The 19657-nt window shown below is 49.1% G+C and overlaps 1 protein-coding gene across 1 annotated transcript; it reads right to left on the bottom strand.

The window, feature by feature from the left end:
* Positions 1-293: 293 nt before the first annotated feature.
* PPP1R26 (protein phosphatase 1 regulatory subunit 26) lies at positions 294-9999 on the bottom strand. The gene is made up of 2 exons (XM_009479650.2): positions 5934-9999; positions 294-342 (listed from the first exon to the last, which is right to left on the bottom strand). The coding sequence occupies exons 1-2, from the start codon at positions 9983-9985 to the stop codon at positions 294-296; spliced, it is 4101 nt and encodes a 1366-aa protein (XP_009477925.2). The 5' UTR covers positions 9986-9999.
* Between the last annotated feature and the right edge of the window lie 9658 nt (positions 10000-19657).

The raw sequence follows: 19657 nt of genomic DNA, 5'->3' as shown, positions 1-19657 counted from the left end.
ACAGTGTGTCAGGCCTGTACTTGTGCTTTTTTTAAACATTCAAACCCCAGTGCAGCTACCTGCTCCTGGACCCACCAGCAAAATTTGAACCACGCCTACCAAACAATTCCAGTTTTCACGCCAATGCACTTGGGTATCTCAAACAGAACAGCCGGCTAAATGCACCTTTGCTGAAAACACACTGATACATCGGAACAAGTAAATATACTAAGCAGAAGTGGGCCTGAGAAGTTAACGTTTTAAGTATTTAACATATGAAAATAAATAAGCAACCATTCACTGCTATTCTTCTATTAGAGTCTAGACAATACCTTGAGCTTCTCATAACTTCCCTTTCTGCTCCTGAAATGAAAAATAACATAAAGCGCTGAATTAATACAAATAGTTGTGACAATTTTTCATATATTTTCATCCACAGATTTTTCTGCAGGTGGAATAATTTAGGGATAAGACTACCTCTTAAAAATACAAATGTAGTGGCTTTTGTCACATATTTTCCACCTGTTTTCATACTTCATCTAAAACCACCCACCTCTTTTCTTCCTTGCCTTAATTTCTTCCCTTTTTGTTCTATTGAACTGAAACCAGTTTCTTTGAACAGTTTTGCATGCGGCACACCTCACGTCACCCTCATACCGACTGTACCCTGAGATACGTCGGGGTAAGGTTATCCCATTCACTTCCACTGAGGTCCACTGAGAAGGGAGCAACGTGCAAGCTTCAGCTGCAGCCAGCCCCAAGAGATGTCCCTCTACGCATTCATTTGCTCAAGACTACAGAGGTTTGCAGTATCTCCTCATCTCTTCTGCATCCTCTGTTTCTCTGAAATGTCCTGTCCCCTCATGTCAGGTTGTTTATCTTCCTTAGGTCAAAGACATATTTTCCTTGTGTTTACTTTCCTACATTTCCCTATTTTAGTGGGCTTAAGAAATACTGACCTGTTTGTTCAGGTGTTAGAGACCCAATACACTACTTTTTTTTTTAAATTTTTAAGAAATACCTGTACAAATTCAAAATATCATCCTAAAGATAGAATCATAGAATCATTGAATCATTTAGGTTGGAAAAGACCTTCAAGATCATCCAGTCCAACCATTAACCTAACATTACCAAGTCCACCACTAAACCAATTAAGGGGAGAGTAGCAATTTCATGTTTTCTGGCTTGGTGGCTGGATTATTTTTAACGAAAGTTTTTAAACTAGGAATCATTAAGATTGGAAAGGATCTCTAAGATCATCAGTCCAATCATCAACCCAACACCACCATGCCCACTAAACCATGTCCCAAAGTGCCACGTCTGCCTGTTTTTTGAACGCTTCCAGGGATGGTGACTCCCCCACCTCTCTGGGCAGCCTGTTCCAATGCTTGACCACTCTTTCCGTGAAGAAATTTCTCCTAATATCCAATCTAAACCTCCCCTGGCGCAGCTTGAGCCCATTTCCTCTTGTCCTATTGCTTGTTACTTGGGAGAAGAGACCAACACCCACCTCACAACAACCTCCTGTCAGGCAGCTGTAGAGAGCGATAAGGTCTCCCCTCAGCCTCCTGATGACACATTTTACTGCAAAGAATCTACCCAAACCAGTCTCTTTCTACTCTGTGTTTTGAAAGCGAGATTTTTCACATTCACAGATAAAATTATGTTAAGCTGCACTATCAAACCAAGACAAACTGCAGTTCTTAAAGGTTTGAAAAATTAAAAGCATATACAATAATAAAAGAAATGGCGGCAGAGATGGCGTGTTCCTTGTATAAAAAGCAGCTACACATCAAAACACGTTCCTAAAATAGCAGCAAAGAAGTGTTTATAAAAAATTAAAGTAGTCCTTGTGGTCCCCTGAGGATCCTTGAAGACTGCCCTTCCTGAAGCACAGAAAAATAGTCACTGGGATAAAAATAAAACCATCTACCTATTTTCAAAGTCCTGAGCGAGCACAGATTCATCTGAGAACTCTGGTATTGCAGTCAGGATGCTGTAGCTTACCAGTAGCCATAATAAAATATGCTGCGTAGTTTAGTAACTTAACATTCAAATTAGCAAGTTTTGTGCTCTGACTGAAAAAAAAAAAATCATTGTGCCTTTTTAAAATATAAACCAGCACTCATTAAAAAAAAAAAAAAAAGTAACTTCTTGACATGCTTGAGTAGGCCAGAGCTCATGGTTCCATGCATCTATCTACTGCAAAAAGATAAAGGATCAAATTAATGCCTCAGGAGAGTTGAAATAATGGAGAAAGGAGCTTGTTCTGGGCACTCACCAGAGCCATCAACGGTGTGCTGAAAAGGGCCAGGAGGGGCACATAGTCTACACCTACTCTATGGTTGGCTGCCTGTTATGATCAGTATCAATAGGAAGAAAAAAATGCTTTTGGTACTGTGTCTATCAAGATTCAACCTCAATAGATTTGTACTGCAGTCCTCAACTTGGTACCACATGAGTGGGACTCTTGCTCTTGAATTTATTCTTGCTCAGTGTAATCTTTCCACTCCTCAGCTGTTCAACCTTTAATCTGTAATGTATAAGGGTGATTTCTTATTGCTCCAAGACACCAGACTTCTCTTTTTTGAATGAGCGATGAGAACTGTGCCCAGAATGATGACAGTGGAGCCATGGCACTCTTATGGCTGCGGCACCAATTCCAGAGACGTTCGCTAACCCACATCCCCTGTGGGTGCTTGCTCCTCCTTGGCAAGTCAGCAATTCTCATGGGACAAAGTCTGGAAAAATTACTTGCCGAGACCAAAGACAGCTGGGAGGACTTGGAGGTAGAAGGGAATACCCATAGGATATTGGTACGGAAACACCAAGGGTGACAGGATGGTTTGAATATCGAACTAGCAGTCTTCCCTCCCTCCCACCCTAAAGACTAGCTCAGAGTCTCCATGCCTTCTAGGAGAACCTCAGTGCTGGGTGTCGCAACGTCACCCGTGAGCAAGAAAGCGTGTTCATCCCATCTCCACGCCGTCAAGGGCTCCTAGACTCACTACCACCAGTCTTCGATAGAAAGGATCATGGGCTCATCCTGGATGCTGTGCTACAGAGGATGCCGTGCTACAGAGGATGCCAATTAGAGATACACCACACACTTTCCGACTGAATGACATGTCACCTGCTGAACTCTGCCTCAAAACCAAGGAACCCCTTTTGCTAACCCTTGTGCTACTAATGGAGAGGGGCAAGCACAAGGAAAGACTCCACTTCTTGACCACAAACGCCAGGAAAGAAAACTGCTGTTAGGGTTTTGCCAAAACTGCAAAAACCCTTCTCACCTCCCAGAACACCGGCAACTTTTTTTTGCCTATGCACTTTGTAGATTCTCTTCTCCGTTTTTTGTTATTAAGAACAATATTCCCTCAGACAGACACATCTTTAAAGATCTGGATTCTGTTTCACAGTCACAAGGAAATCACACGCTCTCGTTGCACAGGGGATTACGGTCTCAGACAGCGGGTGGCTGAAGACAATAGGAGGCAAGAAGCAAGAGCAGCAGATGAAATGAGATCCTGTTCCCAGGCTCGGCCAATACAAACGCCGTGAAGGTCTTCCAAGGGTGACATCCTTTACTGACAACCATTACCGGCACAAGCTAATTGCATCTTCCGACTACAGTCAGGAGAGGAAAAAAAATAACACAAAAATACTGCTCACTAAAGACGATGACACAAATCATAGGAGCACTCTGGTTTTACGGTCCATGGTCAGAACCCCATTTATTAAACATTATAAACTTATCAATGTACACCATTTCCTATATACAAATCAAGTTTATCAATTTAAAAAAGTGCTGTTTGAAATTAGGTTTTATTTAAAGCAGAAGGTAATCAGAATTGCATCTTAACTGAAAGTGAATCAGTTCACGAGTAGTATTGAGAACACAGACACAGCGACAGGGGCACAAGACACCTTTTAAGTCTTAATGTTGATTTACTGAAAACTTTGAGAAACATTCAGCTTATTTTATACAAACAGTACATAGTGCTTCCATCATCTCTATTAAAATTAAGTATACAGTTTAATCCTTTTAAAGCAAGGTACTCTGAAAACTTCTATTTTAAAATACCAGCCTATTTACCTATTCCAAACAAAAGGCCCGAATCCTGCAACTGAATCAAGGCAGACAAAAACATATGCCTGTGTAGACGGACTGCAGGCACATGAGCTAAGTAAAAAACACTTTTCCAAGGTATCCTACCACAAAAATGGGATGATCTAGCATATGGATCTTTTAAACAAACCAACCGACCAACCCAAGGACTATAAAAGGGTGGCCGGACAGTAAGAAATGTCAAGTGACCACTACAAACATGTTTAAAATGTAACTGCACAACAGTATAAACACACACAGGATGATGTTTATTTTTCTACATGCCACAGTTACTTGTTCTACTCTACGCTACGCCGTAGTTTGCCAATATTCTGCAAATGCGATCACACCAGGGGATGCTATGCGATACTGGATCTGTTCTGCACTGCTTTTGCTCCATTTCACAACATTAAGGCCAGCCTCTGGGAAGACTGCTGAAGTGGTTGAGAAACAAAGTGATACTGAGTCGGTAGTTTAGCTGAGAGTAGAAGACTAGATAAAGAGAGTATCAGATCAATTCACAGGGACGAGATGTAAGAACAAACTACTCAAAGGACTTCACTACACACAAACAAAAAGGAAAGAACCAGCCAACAGCTTAAATTCACACCTTTCGGATTTTTCAGTGAAACCAGTGTGGGGGCACTTTTTTTTGTGATATGAACATGCTACTTCAATCCCATTTAAAGTTAGTACAAATAAAAAGATAGCAGTGAAAATTTGTTTTATTCTGGCTGCTGGAAACGGAGGCAGAGAAAGCACTACCAATATGAAAGAACGGTGCTGAAAATATCCTTGGCGTTTGTATTAGGGACTTCCTACAGCAAATCTAGCTTTGTTCTATTGCACAAAAATTGTAAATGAAAATCAAAGTTCACAAAAATGCAACATTTTAGAAATCACTTTTGAAAAAGGAAAGTAAGGGCACTCAATTCAAGAAAGTTCACTCAGGAAACCAAAAGCCATCTCTGGGTAACTGCAGGGCATCAAAGTTAGACTGGAGAATAACGTGGAATTGTTTCAGCCTTGCAGGCCCAACAGTACGTAAATCTAGCGAAATCCACAGAAATCATGTTGCCTGAACAGACACGCTCCTTCACTTTTTCTCGAACTGCAATTGTGCTTTGCATCATCTGCTAGTGGGAGGTTTCCGGTATCCAAAAGGTACTTTCAGCAGCTGCCGAGATCGCTTCATACAGGATGTGCAGTCAGACTGATACACTTTATTTACCAGAATTTGCACATGTAGCTTCGAGGATGGAGCCCCACACCTACAGCTGCGCTGACTTTGCTGGAGTTCTGCTTACTGAACTCGCCCGACAGTCCTTGGGGTGGGAGAACTGAGACCCCAGCATAAAACCACTACATAGGATTGTCCTAAGGCAGCTCGAATACGAACAGATGTCAGATAATCTGCTTCAAAAGCATAGCATTGCTATCAAATGCTGTGTTTTCCTAGGATCTCTTAACAGATTGCCAAATATATTCTGCACGCAAACAGGTTTCCTTTTGATATATGATTAGAGGCCTATAATTTAAAGCGTGATTAGCCAGTATCTTATCTACAGTAACTACAGCATCCTGTAGTAATGCAAGCCCTAAAAATCATTATAAAAAATATTTCCTTAGAGCACTTTAAATAATTTACAAAATTCTACAAAAACTATGTATGTTTATCCATGATATCCCTGTTAAATAGAAGCATTTTTCACATTAGTGTGTATATGATATACAGATATCAGCATCGCCCACTGCCTCTCCTTTCATGTCTCAAGTTTTATCAAGGTAATTACAATGATAGTCACCTTCGAAAAAGACTGTTACTGTAAAAAAAAAGTGTACTCACATATTTGAAACCTTTCTTTTCAAGAGGGAATCTGGGCGGTCCCCTGCAGGTAGGTCAGTAACTTTTGCACAGGTTTTGTCTAAAACTTCCTGCCCTTGGTCTACTTCACAGGCAGTTTCCCTGTTCTGCAGGACAGGAATTTTTCCTTCCAGATTGGAGCTGGATGCCTGAACTTCTTCCTGCCTGCCACTGTCCTGGCAGATAACTGTTTCTTTCTTAATGCACACCTGCATATTGTTATTTGTACATGCTCCTCCACTAATTTTATCCACCGCTACTGCTGTCACATTGAGTTCCTGCAGTGGGCAACCTAAACTTGGCTCTGGCCTCTTGTCCTGCTGGTTATTCCCTCCCTCGCTGCACGCATGTAGACTCTGCTGAAATGCGTCTCTGCTAACTTTATCTGCTTTTACCACTGCCGTACTGTGTTCAGGGCGTGGGGGATCTAAATTTGAATCGGCCCAGCTGTCTTTGTGGCTATCTCCTTCCTCAATCCACATCTGCGTGTTCTCAGCTTTGGATGTTCCTCTGCAAACTTTATCTACTTTTACTGCTGCCACACTCCGCTCCTGCAAGGGCAGACTCGAGTGTGAAGCCGACGGGCCTCCTGAAGCATTAGCCTTTCGGCAACCTTCTGCTTCCTCTTTGATATACAAAGGAGCAGCCTCCAGTCTTTCACAGGTTTCTGCTACATGGGGACTTGATGCTTCCACAGCGAGCTTCTGAGAAGAACTGGAGTCTTTTATTGCTGTCGTACACTGCCCGCTAAATTCGCCTTTTGGCGAGGGAGCTCCTCCTCCCTGGTTAAGTGCATCTGTATCCTGGGAAGCTACCTCCATTCCTAATGCACTACTCTGGGCGAGCAAACGCTCTGCTTTCTGCCTTTTGTTCAAAAGCATGGATTTCTTCCTGTCCCGAGCATATTTTAGACCTGCAATAAATTTACTTGAAATTTTTAGGTGAAAGGTATTCTTTCTTTTGGATCTAGGCTTTGCATTAATTACTTTTTGTACTTTACAACCTTCATTTTTGCTGCTTTTAGGTGGAAGCATTTTCTGCACGGGCTCCGTATTAGGGACATCCTTTTTACCTGCTGTGCTTCCAGATAACTCACCACCAGCAACACCTTTAACCCCCACCACTCCTTGCTTAGCTTTTGACTGACCAGTAGTATGAAGATTAACATTCTCTGCAGAGGAAGCAGATTTCCCACTGCCATGTAACATTGCACTTTTCCCTTCCGTTCTCTGAGAGTTCTTCAACTCATCAGTTTGCTGAGGTACCTCAGTCTTTTCACTCTGACCCAGCATGAGGTCAATCTCATTTTCAACCTGCTGTTGCTTTGCTCTTCCTTTATTAGCAGTTTGTTTCGTCACTCTCAGTAGGTCCAGAGTTGCCTCATCTTTCTGTAGCTCTGAATTGCTTGCAGAGTCTTTAGCCTTTTCTGCCAAAAACTTCCTGATTTCTTGTTCGATGCTGTCATCGCTGTCCACTGAACTGCTGTCATCAGCGTCTGACGCAGCCGTGAAAGTACATTTTTTATTTTTAGCTACCCGCAGGTTATTCTGGTTTGAAATTGGTTTAGGTTTAAATCCTTTTTTAAGCTGTAAGTTAAACTCTAAGTTCTTCATGGTTTCTGGTTTCTCGTTGGTAAGTTTGACATTTATGTTGTCTGGAGGATTTCTGATTGCATTCTCTTTCGCAGCCTTTCTAGGTTTTGAGAGGCAGCTTTTCAGTAGCACGGGATTTTTACATTTCCACTCGTTTTGCTGGAGGCTACTAAATTCATCTAGCAGCTGAGTTTCTGTCTCACTAAATCTGACTCTCTTCTTGCACTGAGATTTCTGATCCTTGGACTTCTTCTTCAGTTTTCTTTTAGACCGTAAAAGGTCCTTGATAGCACTATCAAGGTCCTCATCACTATCGAGAGAACTGCTCTCATCATCCGAACCATCCCTCTCTTGAGTTTGGATGGTATTTTTCATAAGCTTTATTGGGCTACTCTGAACCTGCATAAAAGGGTTTACAGAGTCCAAGGCCACACATCTGCCAACAGATCCGGGTAATTCCGAAGACGTCAGCTGCTGCTGCCTAGTCTCTTTGCTACCGAGCCTTTGAGCATCACAGAGTTCCGTGGCGCTGCTCAAGGCACAGCCCTCTTGGAGCACAGGAAATTTTGAATAGTTACCTGGCTGGAAAAGTCCTGTCTCCAGCTGTTCAGGTGGTTTTGATGGACCTTGTTTCGCTATTCTGCCTTCCCTTTTAAGTCTCCTTTTACGACTCAGTGATAGCTTCAGTGTTTTGGGAAGAGAAGGCTCAAGGGTAGCGGTGAGGCTGCTTTGATCGGAAGGCAAAGGCATCTGGATTGAGTGTGACAGGCTGGGAGGCTTTGTTCCAAGGCTTTCTGACTGTGCTTTCAGAGCCAAAAAAGCCCTGATTTCTTGCTCTATGCTATCATCGCTGTCCACAAGGCTGCTGTCACTTTCGCAACGGGAAGACGAGAGAAGCTGAGGAGAAAAGAAGGAGTCTGCAGCGAGTGATTTGCTGTCACTTCCCATTTGGGATGGCATGATTGTTTTGGAAATATCAAGGATAGCTTCCGCACACATGAGTTCTGCAGATGTGTCTGCTCTGCAAGAAGCCTGCAATGTGAGCTCGCAAGCAGCAATCTTGTTTTCGGGAGCTGCAAAATGTCTGGCTTTTTTCAGTGGTTTAAACAGCTTGTTAAATTCATTGCTGGTGCTTTCTAATTCTGTTGACTTTGAATTAATTTCTTTTCTCTTGTTGCTTATAGGGCTTTTATGGATTTCGGGTGAGGCACTTTTTGTTGAGTTAATCGTCAGGCTTGCAGAAATGTCTGCCATAGCCTTTGTATCAAATTGTTCCCTCCGCAAAGGGACACAGTCTGTTGCATGACCTGCCTCTTTCCTGATTTTCTCCAGCTGATAAAGCTGAATGGCTTCTTCAATGCCATCATCGCTACTCGAGTCAGATGTGTGCATGCTCTCGTTGATAAGCGCTCCCCTCGTCTCCCAGTAATTAGCTCCATTTTCTTCATTTTGCTCCACTAACCAGGGCTGGCTGGCAGTGGCCATTTCTAGATATGCTTGGTTCACTTGGCTGAAATCGGTAGGCGCTTCTTGGATTTTAGACTGCAAACACCTGGACTGCGTGCTGGTTTTCTCTAGCTTGGGATGGTGTCTCAAGAGGAGCGCATTACAACCTTGCTTTACAGCACCACAGTTTGTTTTGTTGGGTGTTTCTTTGTTGCATTTTAGGACAGATCTCACATGGGAATCTTTTTTATCCTCCCCGATTACGCACTTACTAATTTCTTGCTGCTTCTTCTCATTCAGGAACTGCACTATTTCAGCCTGTATGCTCTGTTCAAAAGAGTCATCGCTGCTGATGCTCTGAGGGGAAGCAGGCTGTAGCCTTTTACCAATTCCCAGGTGGTCAGACAGGTACTCTTCAGAGAGCATCCCAGCTTTAAATTTCACAGGGAGAAGGTTACTAGCCATTTTGTTCTGGGAGAATTCTCTCTTAAACCTTTTGTCTCTGCTTATATTCTCAGAACACTCTGCATTCCTTTGCAACAACGGGTCACTTTTGCTTTTTGCTTTCAAGTACTCCTGAATGGCTTCCTCTATACCTCGGTCAACGGAATCATCGCTATCGGAATCGAGCAAGGGAGTCCCAAACGCCACGTTCTCTTCCGCTTCGGTGTCGTCTGAATCGGCAGGGCAACCGCACTTGGTATACTGAGGATGCTTCCGTAGCAACGTGGTGCTAGATGTGACTCTGTTACTAGTGCCCTTTTCTCCCTTTTGTTTCTTCTGCATAATACAATCATACTCATTGTTCATACCCAGGGGAGACTCTTGACTTTGCAGGTTGTTTATGATCATCTGAACTTTTGCACTTACAGAGGTTCTAGTGACGTCCCCTTCAGATTCAGAGAAGCAAACGGGATATCTACAATTCCTTGTCGGTCCAAAGGACTCCCATTTTGTCTGAAGAGCTACCAGAGGAGAAGCATTCATAAGGAACATTCTAGCAGACAACAGCAAAGTCCACAACGGAACAGTTTTTCAGACTGGTCTCTCTCCCATCCTACAAGAAAAAAGAGAAAAATATTTTTTATTATGCATCTACTCTCTAGAAGTTCCGTGTAGTAATATTGGTAAGATAAATTATAAATCATTAAGACTCAGACTTCCTGTGCCAGACAATCACAAGAGTTACTCCTCAACATCACTTGAACGGGTAAATCAGTCACTACTGCCATTAAGGATAAGACAGAGCACTCATCGTTTGTGGTTTTCAGTATTTTCTGGCACAACCATAATCCAATTCAGGTAATTATCTTCACTTCCGAAACTCCTCCTGCACTTTTCATTGAAGGTCGCACTCTCTTTTGCGCACGCTCCTAAACAGCCACGTATTGTCAAGACTCACAAAGAATAGCTCTGATGATACTCCAGCGCACATGCGTGTGCGATCCCCTTCTGCACTAACGCTGGCTTCGTATTTTTGCAATGAACTTTGGGGCAAGAGGGAAAGAACAATTTTAAGGGAATCTTTCATAAAAAAGTGGAATCGGTGGGAGTGGAGAGCCCTGCAAGATACTCCGCTCCCTGTATTTTTCCTTCGGCATAATTGCCCTTTTTAAAGAACTCCCGCCATGCATAGCTCAGCTTTTCAGTTTTACAACGAAAACAATGTTGGCTATGTCCACACGGTATATAACGGGCGGATGTGAAGCAAGCTTGCCCATGATCTGAGATGGTGGAACACAAACCAACTCTTATGCAAACAGCAGAGTAACTGCATTAGCACGATGCCTGAACTCACACGCTAGCCTGAGACAGCTTTTACTCGTTCTGGCTTGTCATTAAGCACACACAACTGAGGGACTTGGGGCAGCTTAAAGAGAAGGAAAGGGAGCTTATATCTTCCTGAAACACACTACGCAGCAATAACCCTGAGACTTCAATCCTTCTGGCCTCACTGCCGGGTAAAAGTTCTTGGTAAACACAAATCTTTGGGAGTTTCCAAAAGCAGGATGAAGATTATGAACTTTGTAGTACAGTAGAAACCCCAAACAGAATGAAGCCCCGTTTCACTGAAAAGGGAAAAAAAGCCATCCAGAAAACGCCAGATAACACCCCAAAGAGTTTACAACTTCCAGGCGGTCCCATGAGGGCTGAAGGTTTCACTTGCAGCATCATTTGGTGGGATCAAAACAGCATCTGGCTGACACAAGGCGTACAGCAAAGCCCAACAAAAAGCTACAGCAGCAGAGTGGTTCTTCGAGCCCAATTCGCAGTCTCCCACGCAAACGCAGCAAGCCCCGCCTGCAGCGTGGCACTGCGCTCTACCGACCTATGCAGATGTGCTTCTGCCTCTGAATCCTCTCCAACCTTGCCCTTGTCAATTATTCTCTAGTTCTGGTTTCAAATTAATCAGTGGCAATAGATATTTTAAAGAATTAGGGATTCTAAACTCTTTACAACTTATATTTATTTGCTGCTGAGAATAAGATAACAGACAACCAGGGAAGGCAATCCTTTATCACTTTTAAAAAGAGCACAGTGCTCCAACGAAGAACGTTCTATTTCACGTGACAAATGCTTTTGTCAAAATTATTCTGGGACCTGTGCTCAGGGAGCAGTTTTATTGCCATCTTGTTAGTAGACTAGAATATTCTTGAAATCTTACTGACCAAGGCAGAGTCACGCTGAACACGCCTTACATGACGTCTGCAGAGCGGTAAGCTCTGGACACACCACTAGTAACACTTTTGGCACTTCTTTTGCTAGTTCTCTGCCACAGAAATGTCTCTCAGCAGGACACATTTTAACCAAGCTCTGGACAGCCATTTCTGATTTTCTTTTTCCTCAGTGGTAAATACTTTCAAACCACCGTTCCTGCAGAATTAAAGTTTTAAGTGTAGGGATCAAGAACACCCCTCCTGGGATGGACCTGGAGCGACCCAACACACGTTGTGTTAACTTCTACCTTTTAGCCAAACGAAGATAGTTTAGACCGACTTCTGCTCTACACGTGCCAAAAAGGCACGGTGCTCCCAACCGTTTGTGTTTTCGGCCGCGAACTAACCGGGGAAGCATCTCACAAGCAGCCTGCCATGACATGGGTCCGAACCCAAACTTTCAGAAACACGTGAACGAACGCAGAGTTTCTGAAGTAGCCTCCAACACATGCACTAGGGCAAACGTAAATTAAAAACATTCTTCCTTGCAATAAGCAGCTAAGGATCAAAAAGACAGAATACCTAATTATCTTGAAGAAATGCAATTAACACACTTAAGCTTCCAGCTTCATTAAAAAAAACCCAACCAACTTATTTCCTATTAACCTATTTCCAGAGTTTCCAGGAAAGGGGCAGGTGCCTTCGTTACCCTGCGCTGGGCCTGCAGTCGCGCTGCAAGAATTACACGGGACGGGGATGAACTTTCCTGCCCCAGCTCTGCTTCGGGCCGGGGCACCCACCCAGGGGTGCGGGCTCCGATGGGACACCCACCCGAGGGCACCCATGGAGGGCGTGAGGGGAGACCCAGGGGCACCTAGAGGCTGTGTGAGGGGGGTGTGAGGGGACACGAACCAGGGGACACCCACAGAGGGTGTGAGGGGACATGAGGGGGCATCCACAGGTGCTGCGTGAGGGGACACCCACCTGGGAAGGCACCCACAGATGGGCTGTGAGGGGATACAAAGAGACACTCACCGGGGGGCACCCACAGATGGGCTGTGAGGGGATATGAAGGGACACTCACCTGAGGGGCACCCGTGGAGGGGCTGCGAGGGGACACCCACCCGGGAAGGCACCCACGGAGGGGCTGCGAGGGGACACCCACCCGCGAAGGCACCCGCGGAGGGGCTGTGAGGGGACACCCACCCGGGGGGCACCCGCGGAGGGGCTGTGAGGGGACACCCACCCGGGGGGCACCCGCGGAGGGGCTGTGAGGGGACACCCACCTGGGAAAGCACCCACGGAGGGGCTGTGAGGGGACACCCACCCGGGAAGGCACCCATGGAGGGGCTGTGAGGGGACACCCACCCGGGGGGGCACCCGCGGAGGGGCTGCGAGGGGACACCCACCCGAGGGCACCCGCGGAGGGGCTGCGAGGGGACACCCACCCGCGAAGGCACCCGCGGAGGGGCTCTGAGGGGACACCCACCCGTGAAGGCACCCGCGGAGGGGCTGCGAGGGGACACCCACCCGGGGGGCACCCGCGGAGGGGCTGCGAGGGGACACCCACCCGTGAAGGCACCCGCGGAGGGGCTGTGAGGGGACACCCACCCGGGGGGCACCCACGGAGGGGCTCTGAGGGGACACCCACCCGGGGGGCACCCGCAGAGGGGCTGTGAGGGGACACCCACCCGCGAAGGCACCCACGGAGGGGCTCTGAGGGGACACCCACCCGGGGGGCACCCACGGAGGGGCTCTGAGGGGACACCCACCGCGAAGGCACCCACGGAGGGGCTCTGAGGTGACACCCACCCGGGGGAGCACCCACGGAGGGGCTCTGAGGGGACACCCACCCGGGGGGCACGCACGGAGGGGCTGTGAGGGGACACCCACCCGGGGGGCACGCACGGAGGGGCTGTGAGGGGACACCCACCCAGGGGGGCACCCACGGAGGGGCTGTGAGGGGACACCCACCGCGAAGGCACCCATGGAGGGGCTCTGAGGGGACACCCACCCGGGGGGCACCCGCAGAGGGGCTGTGAGGGGACACCCACCGCGAAGGCACCCACGGAGGGGCTCTGAGGGGACACCCACCCGGGGGGCACCCACGGAGGGGCTCTGAGGGGACACCCACCATGAAGGCACCCACGGAGGGGCTGTGAGGGGACACCCACCCGGGGGGCACCCGCAGAGGGGCTGTGAGGGGACACCCACCGCGAAGGCACCCACGGAGGGGCTGTGAGGGGACACCCACCCGGGGGGCACGCACGGAGGGGCTGTGAGGGGACACCCACCCGGGGGGGCACACACGGAGGGGCTGCGAGGGGACACCCACCGCGAAGGCACCCATGGAGGGGCTGTGAGGGGACACCCACCCGGGAAGGCACCCACGGAGGGGCTGTGAGGGGACACCCACCCGGGGGGCACCCGCGGAGGGGCTGTGAGGGGACACCCACCCGTGAAGGCACCCGCGGAGGGGCTGTGAGGGGACACCCACCCGGGGGGGCACCCGCGGAGGGGCTCTGAGGGGACACCCACCCGGGGGGCACGCACGGAGGGGCTGTGAGGGGACACCCACCCGCGAAGGCACCCGCGGAGGGGCTGTGAGGGGACACCCACCCGCGAAGGCACCCACGGAGGGGCTGTGAGGGGACACCCACCCGCGAAGGCACCCACGGAGGGGCTGTGAGGGGACACCAACCCGCGAAGGCACCCACGGAGGGGCTCTGAGGGGACACCCACCCCTGAGGGACGCCCGGAGGCGCCGTACGCGGGGCCACCGCCGCGGGGCGCCCCGCCCGCTGCCCGCGGCCGGCCGGGCCCTGCCCGCGCCGCCATGGCTCCCCCTTCCCGCCTTCCGCCGCCCTCGGCCGGCCGCGCCGGGCCCGGACCTGGGCCTGGGCCTGGGCCTCGGCGCGGCCCCGCCGCGCCGCCCCGCCCGCCCCCGGGCGCTCACCTGCCGCCGGCCGCGGGGGGAGGCCGAGAGTGCGGGGGATGGCGGCGGCCGCGGCGCCCGGGCCCCGAGCCCGCCGCTCCGCTCCGCTCCGCGCCGCGCCGCTCCGCCGGGCTCCGCTCCGCCGCGGCCGCTGCCCGCCGCGCTGGTGCAGGGGCGGGCGGCGCTTCCTTCCCTGCCCCCGGGGAGCGGGAGGCATGCGCCGCAGGGCTCCGCCGGGGAGGCGGGGGCGACCGCCCGGCCCTCGGCGGCCGCCGGCTCTGCCCGCGGGAGCAGCGGCGGGGCGGGGAGGGGCCGGGCCGGGCCGGGCGGCCCCGCCGCCGGGGCACAAAGGCAGGCGCGGCCGGCCCGGGGCCCCGGGGCCGAGCCGGGGGGCGGCTGGAGCCCGTTTAGCGACGGACGGTGGAAGGTCCGCCGGGGAGGAGGGCGAGCATCCCGCCGGCCATGTCGAGCTGGGGCCTTTTGCGGACCCAGGGCGAGATTTGGGCCCCAAACCCCGATCCTGCGAATGCTGACCCGCCCGGTCCCGGCCTGGACTTTGAAAACACACGCACCGGGCGGTCGCACCGTTTACTTTTGAGACCAGAGTTGGGTGCAACGCACAGGAGGAGAATAATTCGTCGTGTTCCCTTCGGGGTGCGATGGGGGCTGCCGAAGGTGGGGAAAACTCAAAAAACATCTGCAAAACGCACCGGTGACTGTCCCAAACCCGAAGTTTGGGGATGCAAAACTAGAACAGGCATTAAGAGAGCTGAGGACCGCTTTTTCAGAAGCTGAAGCAGCTGGTGCCTTGGCTCCTGGAGTTACCAGGGTGTTGTTGCTTTCGTGTGAAGAAACAGTAAAGTTTTAGTGCTCCGTTTCTTCTCTGTTTCGCCGGCGAGCAGGCTTTCCCCGAGGATGCACTGCCAGCTGTGTCCTACCGGCCCCGTGCTCCCCGAGCAGAGCCAAGCTGCAGAATTCCTTTCGGGACACCCGTTTCAACCTGCTCATTCACTAAAAAACACAGAGTGAGTCATAACTCCCGGTTTGTAAATCTTCACAAGCATCTCCATTCCTAGTTTCTGCCAAATGAAAACCTGGTGCCTTCACATAAAGTGCTGCCCGTTTTCACTTTGCTGGTGCATTTTTTTTTTTTTTTCCCCATGGTGCTTGAACACCTGTGATGCTGCAGGGAAAACCGGCATCTTTTGGCTGCGTGTTGCCAAAATCACAGGGAAAACGCTCAGGCTAGGAAACATCAAGTGAACAGCAGCGGGGAACAGCAGGTATGAAGGGTCCCAGGCTGAAAATGGGGTGACAGCTCGTGGCAGTGCAGACAAGGCACCGTGCTTACACCCCACTGGGCTCCTCTGCCGTAAGGGGAATTATTCCCAGTGCACAAGAATGTGGTGGGTGTCAGAATCAGGCCCGTTATCCTTAATAAGTAGATTGCATAAAATTAACCATTTTCTGTGTCACTCTTCATTCAAAGCTCCAGACACTTTGCTTGACTGATGCTGATGTTTCTGCCACAGCTTTGACAGGACGTCGCAGCACAGCTTGGAAGAAGTTTAACTCAGTTAGAGGGCAGTTTCCCAATGCAGCGTTGAACACCAGAGCCAGGCTCCGTGGTGAATTTGTTCTGTCCTTGCAGAAAGAGAAGGCGCTGCTGGAGCTGGTAACGCGGCTCGGCTGCCCCTGCCCCGTCCCTGGTGTTCGTGCAGGGCAGGTGCCGGAGGCTGCGGCTCTGAGCTGTGAGGTTCTTCAGACGTTTTTGTGCTCGCTCTGTGGCAGTGCATTGCAAGATGTGGGGCTGAGGTATGCTGAGTGCTGTGGAATGGATTTCCGTCTTTCACCAAAGAGGTCCTTGTTTTGGAGAGCACCTGTATTTTCATGCCCCGAGGAATTGTGCCCTTTCCTGGACTCCGACCTTGCGTTCTAAATTTTTCTTTTCCCAGGAGTCCACTACCTAAAAACCAGGTCTGACCCTGGGGGTGTGGGACAGGACCATGTTTCAAACTGTCAGACACACAGACTTCTATTAATTTCTCTCCTGCTCTTACAATAGATAAAACAGAGCCGATAAGGCATTTGCCTGTGTGTTCTTGTCCCTGGGATATGTAATATGCTTTTATATTCTGAAATGGCTCGCTTGAACAAGGCTGCTGAAAACAGCACAGCCAGCATCTGTGTGCAGAAGGAAACAATGAACTTGCTTTTCCTTAGCTGCAGAATTGCAGCCCGGAGGTGAGGAAACTTTGCTCCTTTTGCCATATTCCTTCTAATGCCACTCCAGAGGAAAGAAAGGGCTCTTGTATTCATGTATCCTCTCGGGCCAAGTCAATTTACATGTGAATGCACTTTAAAAATAAAATGAAAGTCAAAGCTATGGGCAGAAGAGTGATAAATGTTCTTGTGCACATGCAGTTGCTTGGAAGGGGAAGGCTGGCTGCTGCTGGAGAGCTCTGCTGTTACCAGCGGAGGTGGCATTTTACGGCTCTGCAGAGCAAGATGCCTCCATGTGCAGCCTTTGACTTGAAAGAAGAGCAGAGCCTCTCCCCGAGGTCCCATTAGGGATGATTTGTCTTCCTGATCCATGCTCTTTGTGGAAATGAGAGCAGTGGTCCCTGTCCCTGTGTTCCCGCTGGACAGATGACAAAGTCACAAGCACTAATTGGACTCCTTGTTAGGATGGCCGGAATGGCAGGGAAACATTCATGTTTTCAAAATGAAACACCTTCCCTGACCTCAGGATCTGCTCATCCCATTTGCAGCTTATTGCAGGGGGTAGGAACAGGAGCTCATTATAGGTGGCCCTGGATACATTAAAGGCAAAAACTGCCGTTGGTTATCAGAGGCTGAAACTGGAGCTCAGGTGATGGCTTTTTTTATTTTCCCCCCAGCAAGAAAAAGGACAAGATTAAAAACAAAATAGTGAGAATAAAAGGACTCACCTCGCAGATCTTCCTGTTGTCAGGTAACCTGTGGCTTCGTGGCCAATTACAGTTCTCACATGGAGCCGTGTTAAAACAGCAGGCAATTCTGCCGTGCTGCTGTTTTGTTGGGAATGTGAATCATAGCCGATGCCGGCCGAGTGCACAGCCGTGTCTAGGACACGGGGGAAGTCGATAGCCTCAGGTTCTGCAAACTCTTTCCTCTGCTGGTGGCAGTTTTGCATTCCACAAGCATGTCTTTGGGTTTTGGGGCAAAACCAATCCACGAAAGTGAAATCCTGCTGCGACCATTGAGTTTTTGGTGGAAGAAGCAGCGGGGAAAGGAGTTGGATGGAGTCCAGTCTGAACCATGAGCTCAGTCAGTGTTTGAGGTCCATATATCACGTGGCTCCACTGAGCTTCAGGAGGCTCAAAACTGTTCTGGAAAATGTAGAGCCAGCATTGGCTTTAAAATAAATCAAGCAGGCTTCTTACCTCTGGTTCAAAACAGGGCTCAGGTGTGGCTTGAGCCCTTGTTTCCCTCTTGCACAAATCTGCTCGTGCTGCGAGCTGCGGTGAGCACTGGGCACATCCCGGGCGGCAGCAGGTCTCTTGGAGCAGCAGGTCGCGGTGGTGGCCCTGCTCCGACATCCTCCTGCCCCGTTCAGCTCCTTCAGTCCGATGGCAGGCGGCGTGTTAGGTGGGGTACAACTGGATCATGTAGTAACATGGTAAATTGAAGAGTTTAGTTGTTATTTAATAAATGCCAAGGAGACTCATGAGGCCTTGAAGTTATAATAGAAAGATCTAATTTAGGAAAAAAGGAACAGAGATGCCTGTGAAAGCTGCCAGCAAACAGCGCTGGATATTGAACGTTTCTATTTACCCTCTGAATGGAGCAGAGATGGTGTGAGCTTCCTTACAGCAGGGCTGGATGCTGCCCAGGGAAGCAGCATCTGGGGCAGGAGGAGGTCTGAGGGCAGTTCTCAGTGGAGCTCGGTCCCAGAAAGCCCTGCTGTGTCTTGCCTTAGAAGACACCATTGCTGCAAATCGCCTTTGGATGCTAGATTTTGTAAAGAAAAGAGACCCACCGGCTCCATGAAACACATCAAGTGGAAAGGATAGCACAGAGGCATGATTACAGAATACATTGGATATTTTTGAGTCAAAATGGGTAGACGAGGCACTTTGGGACATGGTTTAGTGGGCATGGTGGTGTTGGGTTGATGGTTGGACTGGATTATCTTAAAGGTCTTTTCCAACCTAAACGATTTTATGATTCTATGAAATCTGATGAACTTCCCATTCATTACTGACCATTACACAAAACATAGCTGAAGGTCTCTGTGGGGCACAACCAATTGCTTTCGAACATGTCCCTTTTCAGTAGTAAATCCCAGTGTCTCTGGCATAAGAACACAACCTGAGAAATACAATTTAGTGCCAAGAGGCTTGATTGCAACCCTGACCTTTCCTTGCTATCATATGGCAGAGACCTCTAAAATTTCAAAGGAAATGATGGCACCTCTCCTATTCTGTACCTAGAACCTTTTAATAGTTTTTGTACAACTCATTCCTATCTAGGTTAAATTATAAATTTTTCATGTTTACAATCATGGAAATGTGCTGTACGGGCTCTTAAGAGTTTTCTTTAGACAACTCTTCCCGTCCAGCTCTGTGGGCTTTGCTCTGAAGCAATGCTGCATGGTATTCCCATGAGGACATTTCCAGCCGGATTCTGTTCTTGTCACAATTCTGCTTGTGCCCATTAGGTGTCAGACTGTTATCAGTGCAGTCTCCTCCAATTTCTGGGCTTTGCAGAGAAGAGTATGAGAAGCCAGGAGCCGGCGCAGCTTGTCTAGGGTGCCGGCTGCACGCTCGCCTATGGGTCCTACCCAGAAAGGGCAGACTGGGTGCTGTGGTGCTCACTGGGCCACCAAAGTGGGACTTTCTGCTAGCCTTGGCCCAGGCTTTACCAGCTGTGGTTCCTCCAGAGCCACTGCCAGCTCATCCCGGGGCTGCAGGCTGAGCATTCACAGGCAGCAACTCCTGCCCCAACACTGCAGGGGTTTTGCTGTGCATTGATATTTTAGATCATGTGTAATTGCGTTCCTCAGGTCAGCTCTTCATATTGCAATAGCTCCTT

This window comes from Pelecanus crispus, chromosome 9 (assembly GCF_030463565.1).
Source record: "Pelecanus crispus isolate bPelCri1 chromosome 9, bPelCri1.pri, whole genome shotgun sequence".
Classification (NCBI taxonomy): domain Eukaryota; kingdom Metazoa; phylum Chordata; class Aves; order Pelecaniformes; family Pelecanidae; genus Pelecanus; species Pelecanus crispus.
The sequence above is the reverse complement of the archived record's forward strand: the minus strand, read 5'-3'. Positions and strand labels throughout refer to the sequence as shown.